Raw genomic sequence first — 19,815 nt, 5'->3', positions numbered from 1 at the left:
CTAGTTAGAACGATGCTATTAAAAAGAACCACTTCATTTCCAGATTGCATACGCAGAAGGTAGAGTCACAATACAAGAAAGTCACGTTGGCTTCGCCCTGAGCAACAACGAGTTCCTATCTTGCCTTACTACGAAATGGCCTAACATTGACATACAGTGGTCTACCTTCACACCATCCCTCAATTAGCTTTTCTTCAGTGTTTCTGTTCTGGTTTTAAGTCAGTTTGCCATGTGCTGAATCACAATTTTGCTGCTACTTTTACAATTTTAGTAGTGTTATCATTTTTAATTAAGTGCATTGTAACAACATTTTCATGCTTCAGTTCTGAGACGCATACTTTGATTTTGTACGAAACGGAAATCATCATTTCATGATGCAGTATCATTCCAGAGTTATCTTCATGTTGGGAAACTGCCAGATTGATCTCACGTGGTTGTTATAGTATTTATGTCCTGTGTGAAGCTCGTGTCAGTAATGGAGAAGGATATTGTTTGCTATTTAGCAGACATTATTGCATGGTCATTATACAGAAATGTAGGCGTAATTAATTGGAAAGAAGCTGTAGGTGACTATTAAAGTCAAAGTCAGAGGTCTTTAACTGTGTTAATGTGATTTTTTTTTTTTTTTTTTTTTTTCACTTTTTAATTTCTTTTAACATTTCTACATAAACTATTTTTTTTCCCGGCTGTCATTCATATACTACGTACTCTATACACTATATTTAATCACTGCTGCAACTCTTATTTTCTTTTATCACAGAATGAAAGATGGTAATATTTATCTCCAGTATGCATGTGTCATCAGTCTTGCCCTTGTATATGGTGATTAATATTTGTGATTGGTGTTGAAAAATCTTCAAAATATTATAATCAAAGTAGTACCATCATTTTCTAAGTAAGGTTCTTCATAGACCTTTAAAAGAAAAAAAAAAGTGTGTATAATATAATGCATCTACACAAACCCTCATTTTCTACTTCTTTCATGATAGGCCTCTTGTTTGATGAAATGGTTAGAAATTTGCCTGAAAAAATGGGGATGCATAAGGTGTACAGTGACTGAAATTTAAGTTAGAGTTTAGTTTTGTTGTTGCTGCACCAACCTTCAGGAGTATTGCTTTTGATACCAAGAAAATTTTAGTTAAGATCAACACTTATAGGTTTGAATATGAGTTGAATAGTATATTATTGAAAATTTTACCAGTTGTATGTATGTAAAAATTTTTATACCTAATCAGTTTTGTATGTTATTTTAGCTGTTGACTGGCACCAAAACTTGTTTATTCTATTATTTGACAATGCATTCTTGCTGCCTCTACTGCAGCGCCAGTACCTGTTTTGCTGGTATTACAGTTTCTGAGTAATTTATAATTACAAGGAAGTAATGGAGAATTATGTTACAACTTACAGGAGTTATTTTGAATTCTTCAAAATTAGTAGTAATAGTTAAGTTCTAGTTTACGGTGCTGAAAGCCCGAGAGCGTCGCCTCCCTAAATTAATCAGTCACAGGAATTTGTCTTTTTCACAAGAAAATCATCTGGAAGACGTTCAGATATTAAAGCTTAATAAAAAAAAAAAAAAAAAAAACACTTGTCTTTGCGTCCATCAATACCAGCAGCTTTATTTCCTGATTCAGCATGATTTTAGTTGTAAAGATTAGCATTTCCTGAATAAATGCCAAGCTCACAATTGAAAGGAGTATGCAGGCCTGTCTGTTCTTTTTGCTGTTGGGACTGCATATCTTCACCTCAAAGAACGTGAAAACTTATAGCATTTTCTAATGCCAAGGAGCTTAGAACCTGGGCACCAAGATTTAAGAAAGTACTAACTAATGGCATACTTCACCTACTGAAGGACACACTACCCCGAAGGCTTAGAGCTTGTTGATATTGGAAAAACCTTCCCCTCCCAAGAAGGTGGCTCAAAATCCACTTCATTAGGACCATGAAGTATGTTCATACCTTGTTATGAAACGTTAATGCTAAAGTCATTCCATTGACTGGCTAAGCAAGCTTCCACAAAACTGAGGACCATAAAATAGTCTTGGATGATATAACTCAATGACCTGTTACAGGTTTTGGGACAGCGGGATTTTCATGGACAGAAAATATCAATTTTTTAATCTTACCAAATCTCATCTCACTTTTCCCCTTGATTTCATGGGTGGTAGTGGTACAGGGATTTAATCATAGCACTAATTGTTGGAAGCTGTACGCTTTTGTATATCAAATAAAACAATTGATAAGCTTTGAATAATTGTCAGTGACTCATGTACTAAGCAAGGTTTATGTTAATTGTTACTCTACACAAAGTAATGACTGTTTGCATGTCTTTCCCGTAATGAACAACGCTGAAGCCTGAAAGCAGAACTTCCCTAATATACTCAGCATGTACTTAAAGCTTTACTCACTTTCATGTGACTGCTGTCTGTCAGCTCTAAGTCCCAATGTGCCTTAGAAGTGTGTCACCAAGGTACCTACCAAAATCTATTGTAGTTTTTATTAGTTTTAGTATGTTCTCGAAAAAAAATTAAAATGCCAGAAATGTAGAACGATTCTGTGCACGTTTAAACTTTTCTCCGCCACAAAGCAAGTGTTGCTGTTCTAAATTTTGGGACTGCTTTATTAGTCTTCGTATTGTGCTGCAGGGACCCTTATAAGGAAGCTAGGATAAAGGATGTTTTATATCACAGTATTATTTTTTATTTTTATTACTGAAATGTCTATCCTCCAAGTTGATGCATTTAGAAAGAATGGATTATGAAACTTAATCTATAAAGCCGAACACGAGAGTACTTTAAGCCATTCAGTGCTGAAGACAATGAAAAAGAGGGAGTCATAATGGAGACAGCATGATAGAGATCCAGAAAATTCATGAGATGAAGTACAATGCTCTAAAAGTGAAACTTGGAGAAAATACCAGTTGAAAAAAGTGACAACTCATAGGTCATCAAGAGAAAAAGTTTGATTCCAACCTGGTACTATTTTTAATTAAAGTTAAGTACCTTACGATCTCAGTTCTGTATCTTTCAGTTGTCTCCATTTCACTCACAATTTCTAAGTTCAATGAGGTGGTTTACTTTTTCAGTTTAGGTGATTCACCTTTGTGGTGTTTCAAATTTCTTAGCCACTGATCTCTTATTTGTTAGAAGTGATAGGAGTTTCATTTAATTTTATTTCTGTCTTTTCACTTGACAAGGCTACTTCTTAACTGCTGAAAAGTTATATTTCCTGTTTTTAAGTCTACCATACCATATTTGGGTAAACCACTGACCTAATATTCTTTTTTATTTCAATCTGATTTATGTGCCAACTAACTTTGTTAGTTGTAATCCTTTGCAACAAAATGCTAGTTTTTATATTTTTACTTATTTTAAGACTCTAGTAATAATTTTTGCTTGTATTCTTTGACGGATATTAAAACAGAATATTTCAACAGAAGCCATTGTGTTAATCCAGTAACTTACTGGAATTTATCCGTTACTTTCCGGGTAATCTTACAGTCCCTCTGTTAAAAATTGCCATGACACTTGTAAAACTACCTTAATTCTAACTCATTAACATCATAATCATAATTAAAACCCATCAACTTTTCCATCAAGTAGCTTTAAATTCTACTTAGTCTTGTGTTTAACTAGGTTGCACTAAGTCGTCTCCCCCAAGACTGCTCCTTGTAACTTTGTGATTATTGCTTGTGTATTTAAAATGTGAGGTATTTTTTTGGTAAGAAAAGGACTATATACACCTTTTCAGTACTGTCAGGTCACAATATACATATATTTGCACCTAAAAACTGTATAATGCTACTTTCATATAATTGAAAAATTTACTTTATCAATATACTTTTCAGCAATCAAATCTATTCATTGTTGTTCTACTTATTGTTACTGCAACAGAAGGAATGGCTGGGAAGGGAACTTAAGAGGTTTTAATGGTGAAGAAATTTCAACCAATAATGAGAAAGTCTTTTCTCAATTAACAGTACCGACAATAACTCTGTGGCACATACTCTAGCCTCCTATAATTGATGACCTGTTTAATATATTGCATATTTACTAACAGGTCTGCATATTTAATAACAGGTCAGCATATTTCTGTATAAAAAAGCAATGTACATGTTTATATACAGTAAAAATAAGTGACATTGTGGCCATTATTGACTAAATGTGTAAATGGTGTAAATTGTAGTTTGTTAAGCAAAAGGTCGCAGTTTATGTTTGCATCTGGCAAGAATGCTAACAGATTTCTGGTATAAGAACCTCCATTTGAGAACCATTGTAACACTGTATGTCATCATGAACATTTAAGCTCTTTTGCATATTTCCTAATACTACAGCATCTTGCATGGCCTCTACCATAGGATTTTTTATTTACCATTACCAAAACTGTGCAGGCAAAATGCCAAGGCTCTTTTTCTCTGTTTTCAGCCAGATTTTGTGATCCTAACCCTTCAACTTGCATTTCTCCAGCAGTACAGTTACAGTACTGCTTGATAAGGAAGGTTGTAAGCACTAAAATAACAGACAAGATTGATATTTGACAGCTGATGAGAGCTGGTAATGTATGGCTTTCATATAACTGCTTTTTGCAAAAACAAAAACAAAAAAACAAAAAAAATCACCATTCATGAAATTTTATGTTGTGGAATGCCTAAAGTGTGTTGTTGCATGTAGGAAGTATTATGCAAAATCAGTACTGGTAACCCTGTATGACAATATAATCTTATTCTTACTAGAAATAAGAATAATGGACCAGCTTGCTATTCTAATGTCGTAATAATAGTGCACATATTCGTAGTAATTAATATCAATAGAAAGCAGTTTTGTATACTATTTTTATCCCAAATATTTTTACTTGAGATTACATTTTTCGTGCAGTTTTATTCCAGTGATTACCAGTATTGTTTTTCAAAATTTCCATAACCTTTTCTCGAGTTGGGTCTTGCTTTGTAAGGGCTTACATCAAGTTCAATACTTTTTACTCCACTTTCTTTCTCTCTACTTGCTGCCTCGACATGGCAAATGTACTTGTTTTCCCATCCCATTGAACTCTTCAAAATAAAAACCGTTTATTTTTGTCCATTAATAAGCTTTCCAGTTACAATTGCATGTACATATCATTAATGGAAAAGTGTAAATGTTTAAATGATGTTAGGTAACCTAAAAAATTAAAATCTGGGAACATTATCCACAGTAAGCCTGTAGTAAATAGGGAGTTAAGTTCTTGTTTACTTGTCAAACTTTGCAGAATACACTATAGGAACCAATGTGATGTATGTAGTTTTCATTTTTAGACAATGATCACTCATTTTCTTACAAAGTTAAACCTTTATGACATATATTAAAATTAATTTTGCTTCTTAATATCTTTTCAAAGATAATTTCATTACTTCAATTTGTTTTGTTATGGACTGGCATCACTAGTCAATAAATTTGACTTTTGCTAAATCTTCTCATTTCATAAACATGCTTTTATTTGCAACAGAATGAAAATATATACATAGTGGAAAGTAGTAGTCTGGTTCTGCACCTCAGGGTACAATGAGAAGAATAAAATTTGTCTGGTAAAGAAATATGTTGACAACATCTTGGAAAGCAGCAAGCATAAGGCTCATTAGAGCTCCATTTCGGGAAGTAGTAGAGTCCCTTACACCATTTTCCAGTCGATATCAATGAAAACATGATACTCTAGAATAAAAGATTGATGCAGTTAACTTTAATTCCTTGAGTTATTACTATCCAATAGTTTAACCAGACCACTAAACCTCACTTCTGGAATCTCAATTGGTGGGCCAAAAGATCTGTTCTTTAATAAGGGCTGAAAAGTTTGGGAAAGGATGAAAAGTAAATGGCAGAAAGCAATGCAGCTGGATGGCCGGTGATAGCAAGGATGCAGAAAATGACAGTTAACACTAGCTGCATTTGTACTTTGTAAAGTGCACCACACTATACTTTGCAAGACATTCTTCATCAATCTGCTTAATTTTTGGCTTATGTAAAAATTACCAGAAAATGACAGACTAACTTATGCACAAATTCATCACACTAACACAAGTTAAAGTTGGTTATAAGAACGGATTCACTTTAAGTGAAAAGCTTTTGATTCAACTAATCTAGGATAGTGAATTTAGAGCCTCCCCAGCAGTCTGTGACACCCCACATATACCTGCCCTAGACATCCAGTTGCCTTCATTAAAGCCAGATATGTATAGAGTACCCAAAGTAATTTAGGGCTCTGGCTATCAGGTCTCACAAACCCACAAGACTACAATATTAAAGAATTCTTAGAAGAGTCCACGATACAGTGAAATCAAAGAGTCTGGAATTCGATGCTTTTCTATAAAAAAACAGGGGATAAAAGTGGCTACCTGTCAAACCTATATAGTGTCAAAGGAAATTTTCATTACAGAAGCCTTATAAATTTCACCACTCAGCTACAGAACCTGATACAAATTATGTACTCAAACCTCTTAATACTTAATCCGACTGAAACTGGCTCAAAGATGACATGACGTGTCAAGGGTTTTAACTCGATGGTCTTTTTAAATGAATTAATAACAATAATTAAAAAAATTCTTCAAAGATCATGAATTCCCTAATGTCAAACTGGTGCAAACAATAAGTCTGTCTGATGCTATAACTTTCCATAAAACTACCTAGGGCCATGAGCACTTGAGAAATGAGAAATGGAAAGACAGATTTTCTAATGGTTGCTCCAATAGTGTACAGAATACTGTGCTCTTCAGTGGGTGTTTGAATTCATGGATTCTTTGTTTCAAGGGCATCTTTCTCTCAATGAGTCTTCATTTCACTTGACATCACCTGTCAAAAAATCGGGTGGTGTGTTGCTTGTGAAAACTTGCATGATTGTGGAAGTTTCAAGTATTTACTTCTCCTAGACCATAGCCAAATGTTAAATAGTGGGCACACTAAGAATGCTATGTAGATCACAATCAATATTCCATAGAGGTCATTCTACCATAACGAGCAAAGAAAAGAATAGTCTGCATGTTAGTATTCATGATTTTTTTTTTTTTTGACAACTTTGCATATTCTTGTTTGTCAATTATGCGTTGTGATATTTTGCAGTTTTTATAATAAATGTAATATTGTTCCTGCTCCTTTTCTTCTCTCCTTTCTTTATTATTCTTTCTACTGTACAATGCCACCCTTATTTATAGATGAAGACTATTACTAAGGCAATTTATTTTAACTGTAATGATGTAAGCAGAATCCAAAAGAAATCAAGGGTCTAGTCTCCTCAGTGGCATAACCATTTCCCCAAACTGGAGAGCTGCTTAGTCTTGAATGGAATAATGCACTCTCTTATAACCTTCAGCTAAAAAGAGATTACTCTCTTATAACCTTCAGCTAAAAAGAGATTACTATTCTATACATTCCAGAACTTGGAAAGAGCTAGGCAACCTGGCAGTTGGACGGCTGTCTAGGTGCAGCCAAATGCAGGCTCTCTGGAAAAAGCTAAATCCTATTCATCCTCATGAAGTTGTCCATTTTAGTTAGTAAAAAATCTTTTCTCTATTTCTGCAATTTTATATGCCATTTCTTTAGACATCAACCAGTCATGCATGAAGGAATTCTAGGGGGCTGACTTTTCACCACTTTACAACATATGTAATAAGTCTCGAGCTTTTGAACTTTAGTTCTTGAAGGTGATATATATCCAGCCTACGCTTAAAGAGGTCAATTCTGGCCTTTTGCTTTACTGGGAGTAACTGGGTAAAAGCTGCAAGGGTACAACATTAGTGTGTACTGTATTCTTTACAGCAAAAGATAATGGTGATTTAGTACAAAAGGCAAGAAAAGGCTACCAAAACTAAAATACACATGGGTACCAATATGAACTAATCTATTCTAGGTGGTCTAGGATGGGAATAAGAAAGTGTTGCTTAAAAGAGGGCAAAATATAAGTCTGCCATCTGATGCAAAAGTATGTACAGTAATACTAAGGTTTGCGTAAAATGTGGTGAAGTCAACTGGTAGACTTTAATAGCACTTGTCAAGAGTTACCATTAGTATAATGTTCTTAGGTACTGTACTATCCTTATGTGTTCTAGAACCAGCTGAGTGACCCATGGACAGAGTCTTTTGCGAGCTGACAAGTCTGTAAAGGAAATGAACCCCTAGCACAGGATCTACATACGGTGACGTGAGAAACTGCTAAATATTTCTATAATAGCCTTTCAATCTGGCTTGCATTTCCAGGAGGCATTTTCTGTTACATGGAATATTCTAAGATTAGGAAAGTTTTTTGTGCCATTTGTAAAAGTACACGACAAAAAGGTTACTTGGCTCAATTTAGCAAATATGTACATACATCTCACCTAACTATGTATCTTGTGCTTTAATTGTATGCATCTAGAAATCTGCACTGGTTTGGGACAACAAAACCAAATGAGATACTGGAATTAATGAAATTAATTTAATACCATCCCATGTAACTTCGTGTAAAGATTTACTTTAAATTTAAAACATCTATCATTGAAGTTCATTTCCTTTTATTCCGTTGCAGTTCAATGCACTTCTGGGTAAAATATATGGGAGTGTTTATGAACAAAATATACAATGTAGATTCTAGTATTTCTATCTGACAGCATTTAGATATGTAATCCAGATCATTGTATGAAGAAAAGAGCTTCAATGTATTCATTGAACATTCCAAATATTATGTTATGCATCATCCCATATTTTATTGGTACATGGTTAAAAACCTTCACGATATGGTCGCCAAGTAAATGATAAGAGAAGCCTCCGTATGTTGCCTATCCTGCAATACTTTCTCACTGCTGCCTCAGAAACCAATTAAATCACATCTCTCATACCTTAGCTACTTTTTTTTTTTTTCAAATTATACCTGCTTTCCACTTTAAGTGCATTCAGTCATTTTCCAGGTGCTTTTGTATGGTTTATGTAAGATTCAGTATTTGGCTTACAAGTGAAAATTTCTCGTGTTTAAAGAAAATGGCTACTTCTTACCTAGAATAAACAGCACATGTGCTATTATTTCTTAGTTGTGTATACTTTCATCAGTGAACTTTATTTATGACATACTGTACTAATATTTTCAAATCATTCCATTATTTTTTATTGTTACTGTACTGCTGACCAATATGTATCGTTTATATTTGCTTATATTTATTTTTGCATACACTAAAGTGGTATATATAAAGGCATTTAAAACCAGCTTTATTTAGAACTTAGGATCAAGCGGGTTAAAAGAGAGCTAGAGGAACCCATTATAAAAATAAATTAAGTATATTGAAAAGTTATATGCAAAGGGGAAAAAAAAAAGGTCCTTTTTTTTTTTTTTTTTTTTTTTTTTTTTTTTTTTTTTTTTTTTTTACATTATCGAGACAATGTTAGGTACAAGCTTTGTATCTGCACCTCTGAACCACTATAGTTTATACAAGAAATTTCTGTGTTCATGTGAAGGAGTAACTGTTGACAAAACTTATGTAAACATTACGCTGCATGAAAGACTTGACTTTTTTATATTTTATTTTTTGTTTTGTGAGAATCCAATTAAAAACTGAATGCCTTTCATGACTATGATTTATCTTCATACAATAAGCTGTGGAATCTTGAGATTAATTCCAGGTCAACAGAAGGCTTGGCAGGTTTAGCAAACCTTGAAATGAAAGTTTATATAATGTTGGCTCAAAATACAACTCAGTCATACTTGGTCTCCAACTCATTTTTAAGATCATGAATTTTAAGGACTGTTGATATTCACAAAATTTTCAATTGAAGAATGACAGTGGACCCCAGTATTGGCATGGGATGCGTTCCAGACCCCCGGATGGCTAGAATCTGCAAATACTTAGAACCCCTATATGAAGGCTTAAAACTGCCCGTTTTGTTAGTTCAAACTCAAGAAAAAACAACTAAAAATGCTTAGGGTACCTGGTTGTTTTAAATAATTCTACTACAAAAAGTGCATTTAATCATGAAATTGACATGAAAATATAGTAATTTGTGGATATTTCTCATAGAAAATGCAAACTGCTGAAGAGTCCATTTGAATACATAGTAAATAACAACCATTACAATCCCTTTGCAGAAACGAATAGAATAACAGCACTGTACTGTAGTATATGGAAGTTGCATCTAACTGTGGTCGCACCGGTATTATCATCATTATTATTACTGCAATATTTGGTAGTTTGATCAGACCACTGCATTAAAACACTAGACTCTCAAAGGTTTGTCATTGAATTGAATCATATTTATTAAATATAAAAAAAATAGGTGAAATTAGAGGCTGGCCAGCAAAGCCTCTCCCCTCAATAAATAAAAACTTTGTGGTGAGGACAAAACACTTTCTTGCAATAACATAGCAAATGCAATCATGCCATTAAATGCTAAAAGTTTTTGAAATCCTAGCACCTAGCCTACTAGGCTATAGGCTAGGTATACCTAGTATTCCTATTTAATCCAACTTTTAAGTACTCATTTTCAAGCTGAAATGCTCATAGGCCTACTTTTTTGCATCTAGGTTCAAAGATGCCTTCCATTTTTGTAACGAAGTTTAGGAATTACATTGTAGGTACTAGGAAAGACCGAGAAACATAACCTACTACTACTAGGCTATCTCAGATCTTTAACAAAATTCAAGAATTACATCAATTTAATATGTTGTTGAAAGTTTGCTAGGGCTATTGTAAAGCGTTGGAATATTTTATTGTTAAAAGTCTGCCTATAGGCTACTACTAGGTAATAGGAGCCATTTCTGATACGAGCCATTTTGAGTTAAAAAGAAAGAAAAAATGTGCCAACTGCGTCAAGTAAGCACCCACGTGTTGGCAATAGTGTGAACTCCAATGCCGTCTGACGTTAGTAAAAGGTATATCGCACAAACAAGTTAGTAAATAAATCAAATAGCATCAACTCACATGTTTTTTCGAAGGTCTACTTCGCAGTTTACACTACGGAAACTTGAACAACATATAACAGCAGGGAACAAGTATCACTAGACTGCAGGATAGGCAACTCTTCAACACTTCACACAATAATAGATTGTCCGGCAGTATCGCCACATTTTCTTAATTGGATATTTACTGAAAAACTGTATAAATCTATATTATTGCAAAATTAATCTGTGTAAAAAATCTGAGGAATCTGTAGCTTATTTGTTTAGTATATGGTACTGAAAATGGCATGAAAGTCAAAGGAAATTAAATTGGCTGGAGGGAAAATAAAAAAAAAATAAATTCAGATTTTGGCTTTCCTGTTTATTGATGAAAACCATAGCACTTGACTTTGAGTAATTAAAATAAACAACAAATGTGCCCGGGACTACCTGAAAATGGCAACACTGTTAATCGGGTGATTTGATACAGATATCCCTCTTTTCTTTAATTAAAAATATTAATTCTAGACAGCTACACCGATAAATCAAATTTATGTCATCCGATTACAATCTCTCTCTCTCTCTCTCTCTCTCTCTCTCTCTCTCTCTCTCTCTCTCTCTCTCTCTCTCTGAGCATGCTACTTGTTAATAATTATCTTTCGGTTCTTATGTAAGTGTTTAAAATCTATTTTTAATTATTTTCAAACTTCCAATTGTTGCTGCATTTGTGGCTCGCTACTACTTGTCATCCACTTAGTAATTTTGGTTATCATCCTTTCTTTAATCTAAAGCAGCAGTAGTTGATGTTATAGTGTATGAATGATGACCATAAAGAATACAAATTTTTTTTTTCCTCTTCTACTTCTTTTACATCTCGTCAACATCAGTCAAATGAGTCCGGAAATACACGCGTGCTCGCTGTCGAAAGAGGAACCGGAAATCTTTATCTTCCCGTTCATCAAATTGATACTATGCCTTTTTCACAAAATATTCTTCCGTTTAGTTCTAGCAGAGCACTTGGTTCTAGTCATCGTAAGCAGCAACGTTCTTTGTCTTTAAACACCACAATCGGCCCAAGTGAAGAAAAGTCAGGTAAGGTATATTTGATCTTTTTTCTTCAATACCTGCGATATGAAGCCTTTTTCTCCAGCACTCCGCTAATAACGTTTTAAAATGCATGATGTTTTGAAAAGGAGGTTTTGCAGTGTTAAAATTCTTTAAAATAGTGTTGTGAGGAACTCGCGGTACGAATAAGGAATAGGCTGGGAAATAAAATGTGATCGAGTTAGGCCTAGGAAATCATGAAAAAATGCCAATTGTTGTTGAATGCAATCTTGCCTGTGAGAAGGCTATTTTATTGTAAGTTATAATTTAATATTCAAGAAAAAATAGTTAATGACAGTAATTCATAAATCAGAGTTCTCTGCGGTAGCACATCTTTCTCCCCTCGAAATTTTTTTTTTATTATTTGTGATGACGTCAGGCAGTCCTTCTCCCGTTTCCTCTATCACTGCTGCTCGAACATGTAAAAATGCTCTCTAATATTAAATCATAATTCATTATGTTTTTTTTCAGAAATGAAGTATATTGCCTTTGTTATCGTTCTTGGTACTGTGACAGCCCTGACTGGCGGGAATCAAATTGGTAAGGTTTATGCGAGTATAATATTTACTAATAATTCATAGGTCTATACCTAATGTATTTAAGTATAGGTCTGGTTTCAGATAAAATCCTTATACATTGCTGTACTTTATTTATGTACGTACGTGTGTGTATATTTGATCGAGATCCTCTAGGTAAGGTAATAATAAATCACCAATTATATCAATGTCTGCACTCATAGACACCTGACACACCCTTCCAGACTGCAGAAAGCAAGATTTTCCAATACATCTCCGAGGATCTTTGGAAGTCATACTCGAACTAGAATCCAGATCTTTTAACTGGACCCTCGTACTCCTTGTCAAGAACCAGGAAGCAACTGTAGCTCAGATAATTTTTGATTTTGAGTCCAGTAAACTGAAGATAAATTGCACTGATCACAAAAATAAGTGGGTCCTTTTTCAGCACAGTTCTACCTATAAACTGAAGGTTAGTTTCGAACTTCCGGATGTGATGGCGTATGCGTGGGTAGGCTATTCAGCTGACTAATATCTAAAAGGACATCATTATTAACTAATAAGGTTTCATCGAATGAGATCTGTGTACGCCAATGTTGGTATCTAGTTGCCTTAATCTGCTTATATATATATATATATATATATATATATATATATATATATATATATATATATATATATATATATATATTCTTCATCACTGGTGGGCTAATCCTCGGTGAAATAGGCATGGGGATACGGAAGGACATTACACATTACATAGGATTCTTTATTGCCAGCGACGTTTCGAGACAAAGTCCCACCTTCAGGCTAAAGGCAAGAAATAGATGTTACATCAATACAAAACAATTAAGCAAGTTAACATAAAATTATTATCAATTACAGTATTTCTAAGTAAAATTACGAATTAAAAATTTAAAAATCTCAGAGAATGAGTGTTACATCAATACATAACAGGTTTAATGAAGGGAAATAAAAAATTATAAACAATTAAAATATTTCTAAGAAAAAATAGGAATAAAAACATTAAAAAATATATACAAATGAAAAAAAAATGAGGAAAATACCTTGCTCAAGCAGAGTCCCGCCAACCCGTATCAAGACGGTGGAAAAAAGTCAAGAGGCAAAGAACAAAGTGACACGTGGCTTTATGCTATACACAAAGGTAGTGAGGTGGTATGGTTGTTAAGTGAAGGTCCCAGCTTCTTAATTGCCAAACTTTCAAGAACGAGGAGGTGGTGTTCATATGATGACGTCATAATGACTTTAAAGTTGTTATAATTTATGGCTGCCTTACAGATTCTAGCGGGATTCCTGATATTTGATTATTCAGGGGTGGATAATTTGCTGCCGGTCGGTAACTTACACCTCTATGAGCATCAAATCTCACTTTGAGCAACGGGCACGACGGCACGTACTTCATAACGTAGGTCTGCTGATTATATCGGTAGAAATTAAATAAATACACTCCATCGGATTGCATCAATGGTACTCGGATTTATGCAAGTGAATCTGGCATCAACTGCTGGATAACGGTGGTTTAAAATTTTCTTAAGGGAGGGCAAAAACATCCTATCATGTATATAAGGTATTCCAACATTAATATGTAAGTTTCTGTGCTAAATGGACTGCACTACTTAGGTGGATAAAAAAAAAAAGTTACTGATGGTATTTTCGATGGGACTCTGCTTGAGCAAGGTATTTTCCTCATTTTTAATATATATATATTTTTTTATATTTTTTAATATGCTTTTACTCGTAATTTTACTTGTAAATATTTTAATCATTTATGATTTTACATTTTCCATTCATAAGCCTGTTATGTGTTGATGGAATACTCATTCTCTGAGATTTTTAAATTTTTAATTCGTAACTGTACTTAGAAATAATTTAATTGATAATAATTTTACGTTAACTTGCTTAATTGTTTTGTATTGATGTAACATTTATTTCTTGTCTTTAGCCTGAAAATGGGACTTTGTCTTGAAACGCCGCTAGCAATAAAAAATCCTCTGTAATGTACTACCATGTCCTTCCGTATCCACATGCCCATATATATATATATATATATATATATATATATATATATATATATATATATATATATATCAATCATCATCAAGTCCACCAGTATGAGGTAAAGTACATTTTGATATTCTTTAGGTTAAAGAAAAGTCAATAGAAGTGGAGCAGTATCTGACAAGAGGCGAATTTGACTCTATCTCGGAAGCGATTTGTTACCAGTCAAGGAGTTTCCATCAAGGTCTAAAGAATACTTTAAACCTTGGTTTCCATAACGTTACCCTAGAGAGATTTGGTGGTCCAGAGGATGACGGTCTCAACATCAGCGTTTGTTCCCCTCTGAACAGCACATCGGGTAAAATCATTGTTATTCACGTACGTTGAGCTCTCTCTCTCTCTCTCTCTCTCTCTCTCTCTCTCTCTCTCTCTCCTCTCTCTCGTCTCTCTCTCGTAGCTATATATACATCCTAATAAAATCAGGCATGACAATGATCATCTGTGTGTGTGTGTGGATACATTATGAAAATTGACAAGCATGACAATGAACTTTCTCTCTCTCTCTCTCTCTCTCTCTCTCTCTCTCTCTCTCTCTGTCAATTATATGATTATACAAATACGTATATAAATTAATTTTTGTTACCAATTTACTATTGATCCTCAAATTCTTTGAAATTTCAAGTTTTCGCAAATAAATAAATAAATATATAACATTTGAATAATACATAGTAATAATAATCAATGCATCCAGAAAAATGTATACGACCTTAAGTTAGGAACATTGGATATTTATAATTTATTTAGCGTCCTTTTTTATTTAGCATCTACAAGCCACTTATAACTCGTGAAAATTATCTTTAAATTTTTTTGGATGACTCTCAGTTGTTCATTTCCCAGAAAGTATTCAGAATATTAGTCTGCTATCATGCTATGATTGCAAAATCAGGTAGATACCCTCACTCATTTTTCACCATTTTCAATGGAAACTCGAATTTCAGGCTCACGTTCCTTGTGGGGTTGTTCAACATGGAAAGTGTTCACCTACCGAATAAGAATTATAATAAAAACACTGTCCCTAGTAATTAAAATTACCAATGTTCAGTATATCATATTAAAGAAAATTTCTTTTATACAACTATCACTGATAAGAGACTTACGGAAACGGTTCAAGTGTTATTTCATTTTTATTCTCCTCGCTAGCGACAGAAGATACCGCTACCATCCAAGTCATTTTAGTTGGGGCTGTTGGGCTTACCATCGCTGTAACAACTGTAGTCTCGGCTGTAGTATGTGCTTTAAGGAAGAGGAAGAAGAAGAAGAAGAATGCAGCAGCAGCAGCATCTCGAACACCCAGCAACCCCAATCGCCAAGAATCGGGAGACTTTTTCTTAACGCGGATTCATCAAGGGCCTCCAGATTCAGACTTCGACAGGCCCCTGTGCTTAAACAGAAGGCAGTTACCAGAAACCGACGACTCTAGTTACGCAACGACCCAGAGAACTTTAACACTTCCAGAACTTAACGTAAGCCCATCTTCTGAACTCACCGGCACAGCTGGGTTCTTGTCGTGGACTCGTGATTGTAACGAATGCCACGAGTCACAGTCGTCCTTGGCTTCCAGTTCGCTGGCTCCTACTGGACATTACGATTATGGCTATTCACATTTAATGGTCAGATCACCACAGTCCCCTCAGTTGACGATGCCAAACACCAACCTTTCCCGAACCCTTCTTGATGTCCCTTCTCATTATTCTACGACTGGGAGGCCTGGTACATCGGTTTGCAGTGTGGTCATCAGGGTTCAGACAAGGCGCCAACATTAGCATTATTACGCAGAAAAAGTACTGATGATGTAGAGGATAATACTTACGAAAGAGTTACTCATTTGTTTCCCTGACAAATGAGGTGCGAGATGTTTATGATTTGGGGGGCACTAAATCGTAAAGTAAATGTAGGAAATGATCTATGAATCATAAATGTGTGAAGCGAAAGTCCACTGGTACTCTTTGAGTTCAGTGAAGGCAAGGCAGCATTAAACCAAAACAATTATTAACCCCCTTTGCAAGCGTGAACACATGCATATATACATACACACACACACACACACCACACACACACACACACACACACACACATATATATATATATATATATATATATATATATATATATATATATATATATATATATATATATATATATATATAGCCGAATCACGGACATATGGAACGTGATGAATGTAGTATAAATAAAGGCAAAATCCACAAAGGAAAGAGAAACGATGGAGTTCAGCAAGGCCTTTTGACTTCTTGTCCTTAAGTAAAGGACAAGAAGTAGAAAGGCCATGCAGATCTCCATCAATCGTTTCTCTTTCCTTCGTGGATTTGTTTATATATATATATATATATATATATATATATATATATATATATATATATATATATTTAATCAGGTGGGTTCCATTCTCCTACCATCCATATATTTAATGTCATCTCTTTCCCTTCCGGTCAGTGCATAAACAGAGACTAAGGCAATGATGTAGATAATGCTATCGTGAGCTCCCAAAATAAATAAAATCATGTGCGTTCGAAGGGCGGTTATTAAAAAAAATACCTTTTTTAATGTGTTTTGAATAGGTTGTACTGAAGTATCTACCAGTATATTTTATGTCACAGACGTTAAAGATTCACTCACTCCCTCTGTTTTACGTAAACATGTTAAGATACAAAACCGAAGTACTAAAACAGGAGCAGACAATATTCCTTTATTTCAATGGCTCAGGAATTCATTCGTATCCTCTCTTCTACTTGGTTTATTGTTTACTTTCCACATTCGAGCATTACGTTCAGAGAGAGAGAGAGTTGCCTGGAAATGCATTCTTGTTTTGAACTAAAAGAAAAATGATAAAATGTTATCGTTTGGACGAGAAAAACAATGTCCGGTATCGTCAATTACGCCGAAGCAACGAAGAAGAAAAATCCTATGACGTTAAGACCACTGATAAGATCAGTGTTTCTGTTCCTTGCTGGTATTGATTGATACAAACATCCTGCTACTAGACAAACCTCAGATTTATTACAGCATCTCATTAATTTGTGCTTATATTTCGGTGTTCATTTTCTGCTTGACATGAGATTATAAAATATTTTTTTCTTACAAAACCACTTGTTCAAGTAGGCATTATACGCCTGATACATTGTTTTTATAACGATGTTTTATTGATTCTGGAGTAAAAACAAAAAAACAAAAACAAATTCTTATATTTAGATTTTTTACTTTTCCTACTACTGTCACGTTAAAATTACATCTGGCCTCAGTAGCATTAATTATTTATTTTGGAGCCAGAAGGTTTTAAAAAATGTAAATGTACCAAAAGCAATTCTAGTCGAATTAAATAGAAGTTATATGTTAGAAACTTCGTATTTTAGGGATAGTCAAATAAAGCAAATTCAAATGTAACACAGATCCCTTAAAAAATACAATGATCAAACAAAGTAAAACAAAATGTCGAAAAATTGTTTAGTCTAAACAATTGTAGCATTGTCAGTAAACATAATTCAGTCGTAAAAAACTGTATTTGCCTAATCACCCATGTCTCTGACTTCCCATACATTATCCTTATACCTGCCATAGTGGGTCCTAGGCAGAAACTAGAGAGGCTTTATTTTTAACTTTGAAAGTTTGAAGTCTCCTCGTAATCTAAATCCAAGTGTCAAACGTTTCAAATTTGTCCTGCTATGTTTTTCTCCGTCAAACGGTTAGTAATAAAAATAATATCGTCACTTTTAAGTTGCAGCTAACTCGGTAACGGATAAAAGGGCTGATATCCAAAAAATGAAAACGTATTCAACTGTGGGACATCAATTTTTTTGAGTCTTGATCCGTGTCTGCCATAAATCTAAACAAATTCTTCAAACGTTTCACGAACAACACGCAAGTCTAGCCAACATTGTGTATAAATGTTTTTAGATGCATATTTAAACTTTTGTTTAATCATTCTGACCAAGAGACAAACACTCCTGTAGAAGTCAAACGAGACTGAGAAGATAATCATCCTATGGAGGTTATCAGAAGTGCAAAAACACTTTAAACGCCGCTTGAATCATGCCAAGTGATCACAACCCACCGAATATCTCTTTTGAAAACTTGAAGCGCCAATGAAACGATGGATAATCACTGTGTAGCTGATCATATTGTGGAAATTAAAAAACAAAGATCAAAGAAGATTAGAGGAACACGGCATTCATACACTAATTTAGCCAATTAGAGTTGCGTGATCTCTGACGTCAAACTCAAAGAAAGAAGAGGAGCGAAGGTTTACCAATTTGTAAACAAACGGATCTTGAACAGCCGTGATGAGAAACAAGGTGAGGGTGAGTTCATATTTTCCGTCTCTTTTCGTCACTTTTAGAGATTTTGAAATGATGTGCACCTTATGAATACACAATTTAATAATTAATTATTAGACTGTGTCACTTTTTTCCGCCGCCTATGGTGAAATGATGGTTAAAGTTGGAGATCCTTGTGTGGTTTTCTCGCGTTGCCCAATGGGGTACCAGTAGCCTACTCCGCCCACTTGTCACAACATGCCCATGAATCATCGTTCTCGGTGGATTTCCTGTGGGAAGGTCTGGCCTGCTGCTGGTTTTCAGGTTTTTAATATCACCATCTTGGTCGTAGTTTAAGATTAGGATGCAGTTAGAAAGGCTAAGCTTACTAGCCTAACCTAGGTAGGGGAAACAACCAAGAGGACTACCTGGGCCAGTCTTGCACGTTCGTTGACCCATATCCAGAAAAATTACTTTAACACATCCTGACACCAGAGATGGATACCAGTCATCGGTCGTGGAAGCAACACCTCGAGACCTCTACTTTCCTCTCGAAATAGGGGAAACGACCGCCTTCAGTCCATCTTACTCAAGCAGATAATTCAGTTGGTGAAACAACAATACAATTCAATATTTAAGCATACCATTCGAAAGATTGAAATTTTGTCAACAAAATGAGATCTACGAAACCCCCACACGAAGTAAAATAAGCATGTGAAGTCTTCGAAAAACGTGTTAATGGCAGTTTTTAATTTCAATAGGCCCTATGGTGTGGGATGGTTTTGAGTGCAATTTGGTTGTACAATTGCGACCACGTCCTTCCTAGCCTTCCCAGCGCTAATTTGAACAATATTTGCGTGTCTATGGAACAGTTATTGATATTACTCAAGTTTGTAGTTGTAATCAGTGCAATGAAATAATATTTTGTAACCTATTTTAATGAAAGTATGAGAAGTCATTCCTGGGGTCGTGTTTTGAACAGAAAT

The 19,815-nt window shown here is 34.6% G+C and overlaps 2 protein-coding genes across 2 annotated transcripts in view; both read left to right on the top strand.

Annotated features, from left to right (window-relative positions):
- Nucleotides 1-7,110, top strand: part of LOC135195534 (ubiquitin carboxyl-terminal hydrolase MINDY-3-like) — a 79,548-nt gene extending 72,438 nt beyond the window's left edge. The window contains exon 10 of the mRNA XM_064221785.1: nucleotides 44-7,110. Coding sequence (XP_064077855.1) covers nucleotides 44-187 — 144 coding nt within the window. The 3' untranslated portion in view covers nucleotides 188-7,110. The remainder of the gene's footprint in view (nucleotides 1-43) is intronic.
- A 4,658-nt stretch (nucleotides 7,111-11,768) lies between these two features.
- LOC135195245 (uncharacterized) lies at nucleotides 11,769-16,324 on the top strand. The gene is made up of 4 exons (XM_064221510.1): nucleotides 11,769-12,507; nucleotides 12,728-12,954; nucleotides 14,646-14,859; nucleotides 15,702-16,324. The coding sequence occupies exons 1-4, from the start codon at nucleotides 12,441-12,443 to the stop codon at nucleotides 16,322-16,324; spliced, it is 1,131 nt and encodes a 376-aa protein (XP_064077580.1). The 5' UTR covers nucleotides 11,769-12,440.
- The last annotated feature ends 3,491 nt before the right edge of the window (nucleotides 16,325-19,815 follow it).

Source organism: Macrobrachium nipponense, chromosome 16 (genome assembly GCF_015104395.2).
Source record: "Macrobrachium nipponense isolate FS-2020 chromosome 16, ASM1510439v2, whole genome shotgun sequence".
Taxonomy (NCBI): Eukaryota; Metazoa; Arthropoda; class Malacostraca; order Decapoda; family Palaemonidae; genus Macrobrachium; species Macrobrachium nipponense.
The sequence above is the reverse complement of the archived record's forward strand: the minus strand, read 5'-3'. Positions and strand labels throughout refer to the sequence as shown.

Bases quoted from the DNA above. Each gene is read 5' to 3' on its own strand.
- LOC135195245 (XM_064221510.1), top strand. From the start codon at position 12,441: ATGAAGTATATTGCCTTTGTTATCGTTCTTGGTACTGTGACAGCCCTG. The intron at 12,955-14,645 runs GTTAGTTTCGAA...GATATTCTTTAG, and splicing joins GTTCTACCTATAAACTGAAG to GTTAAAGAAAAGTCAATAGA. The intron at 14,860-15,701 runs GTAAAATCATTG...TCTCCTCGCTAG, and splicing joins CCCTCTGAACAGCACATCGG to CGACAGAAGATACCGCTACC.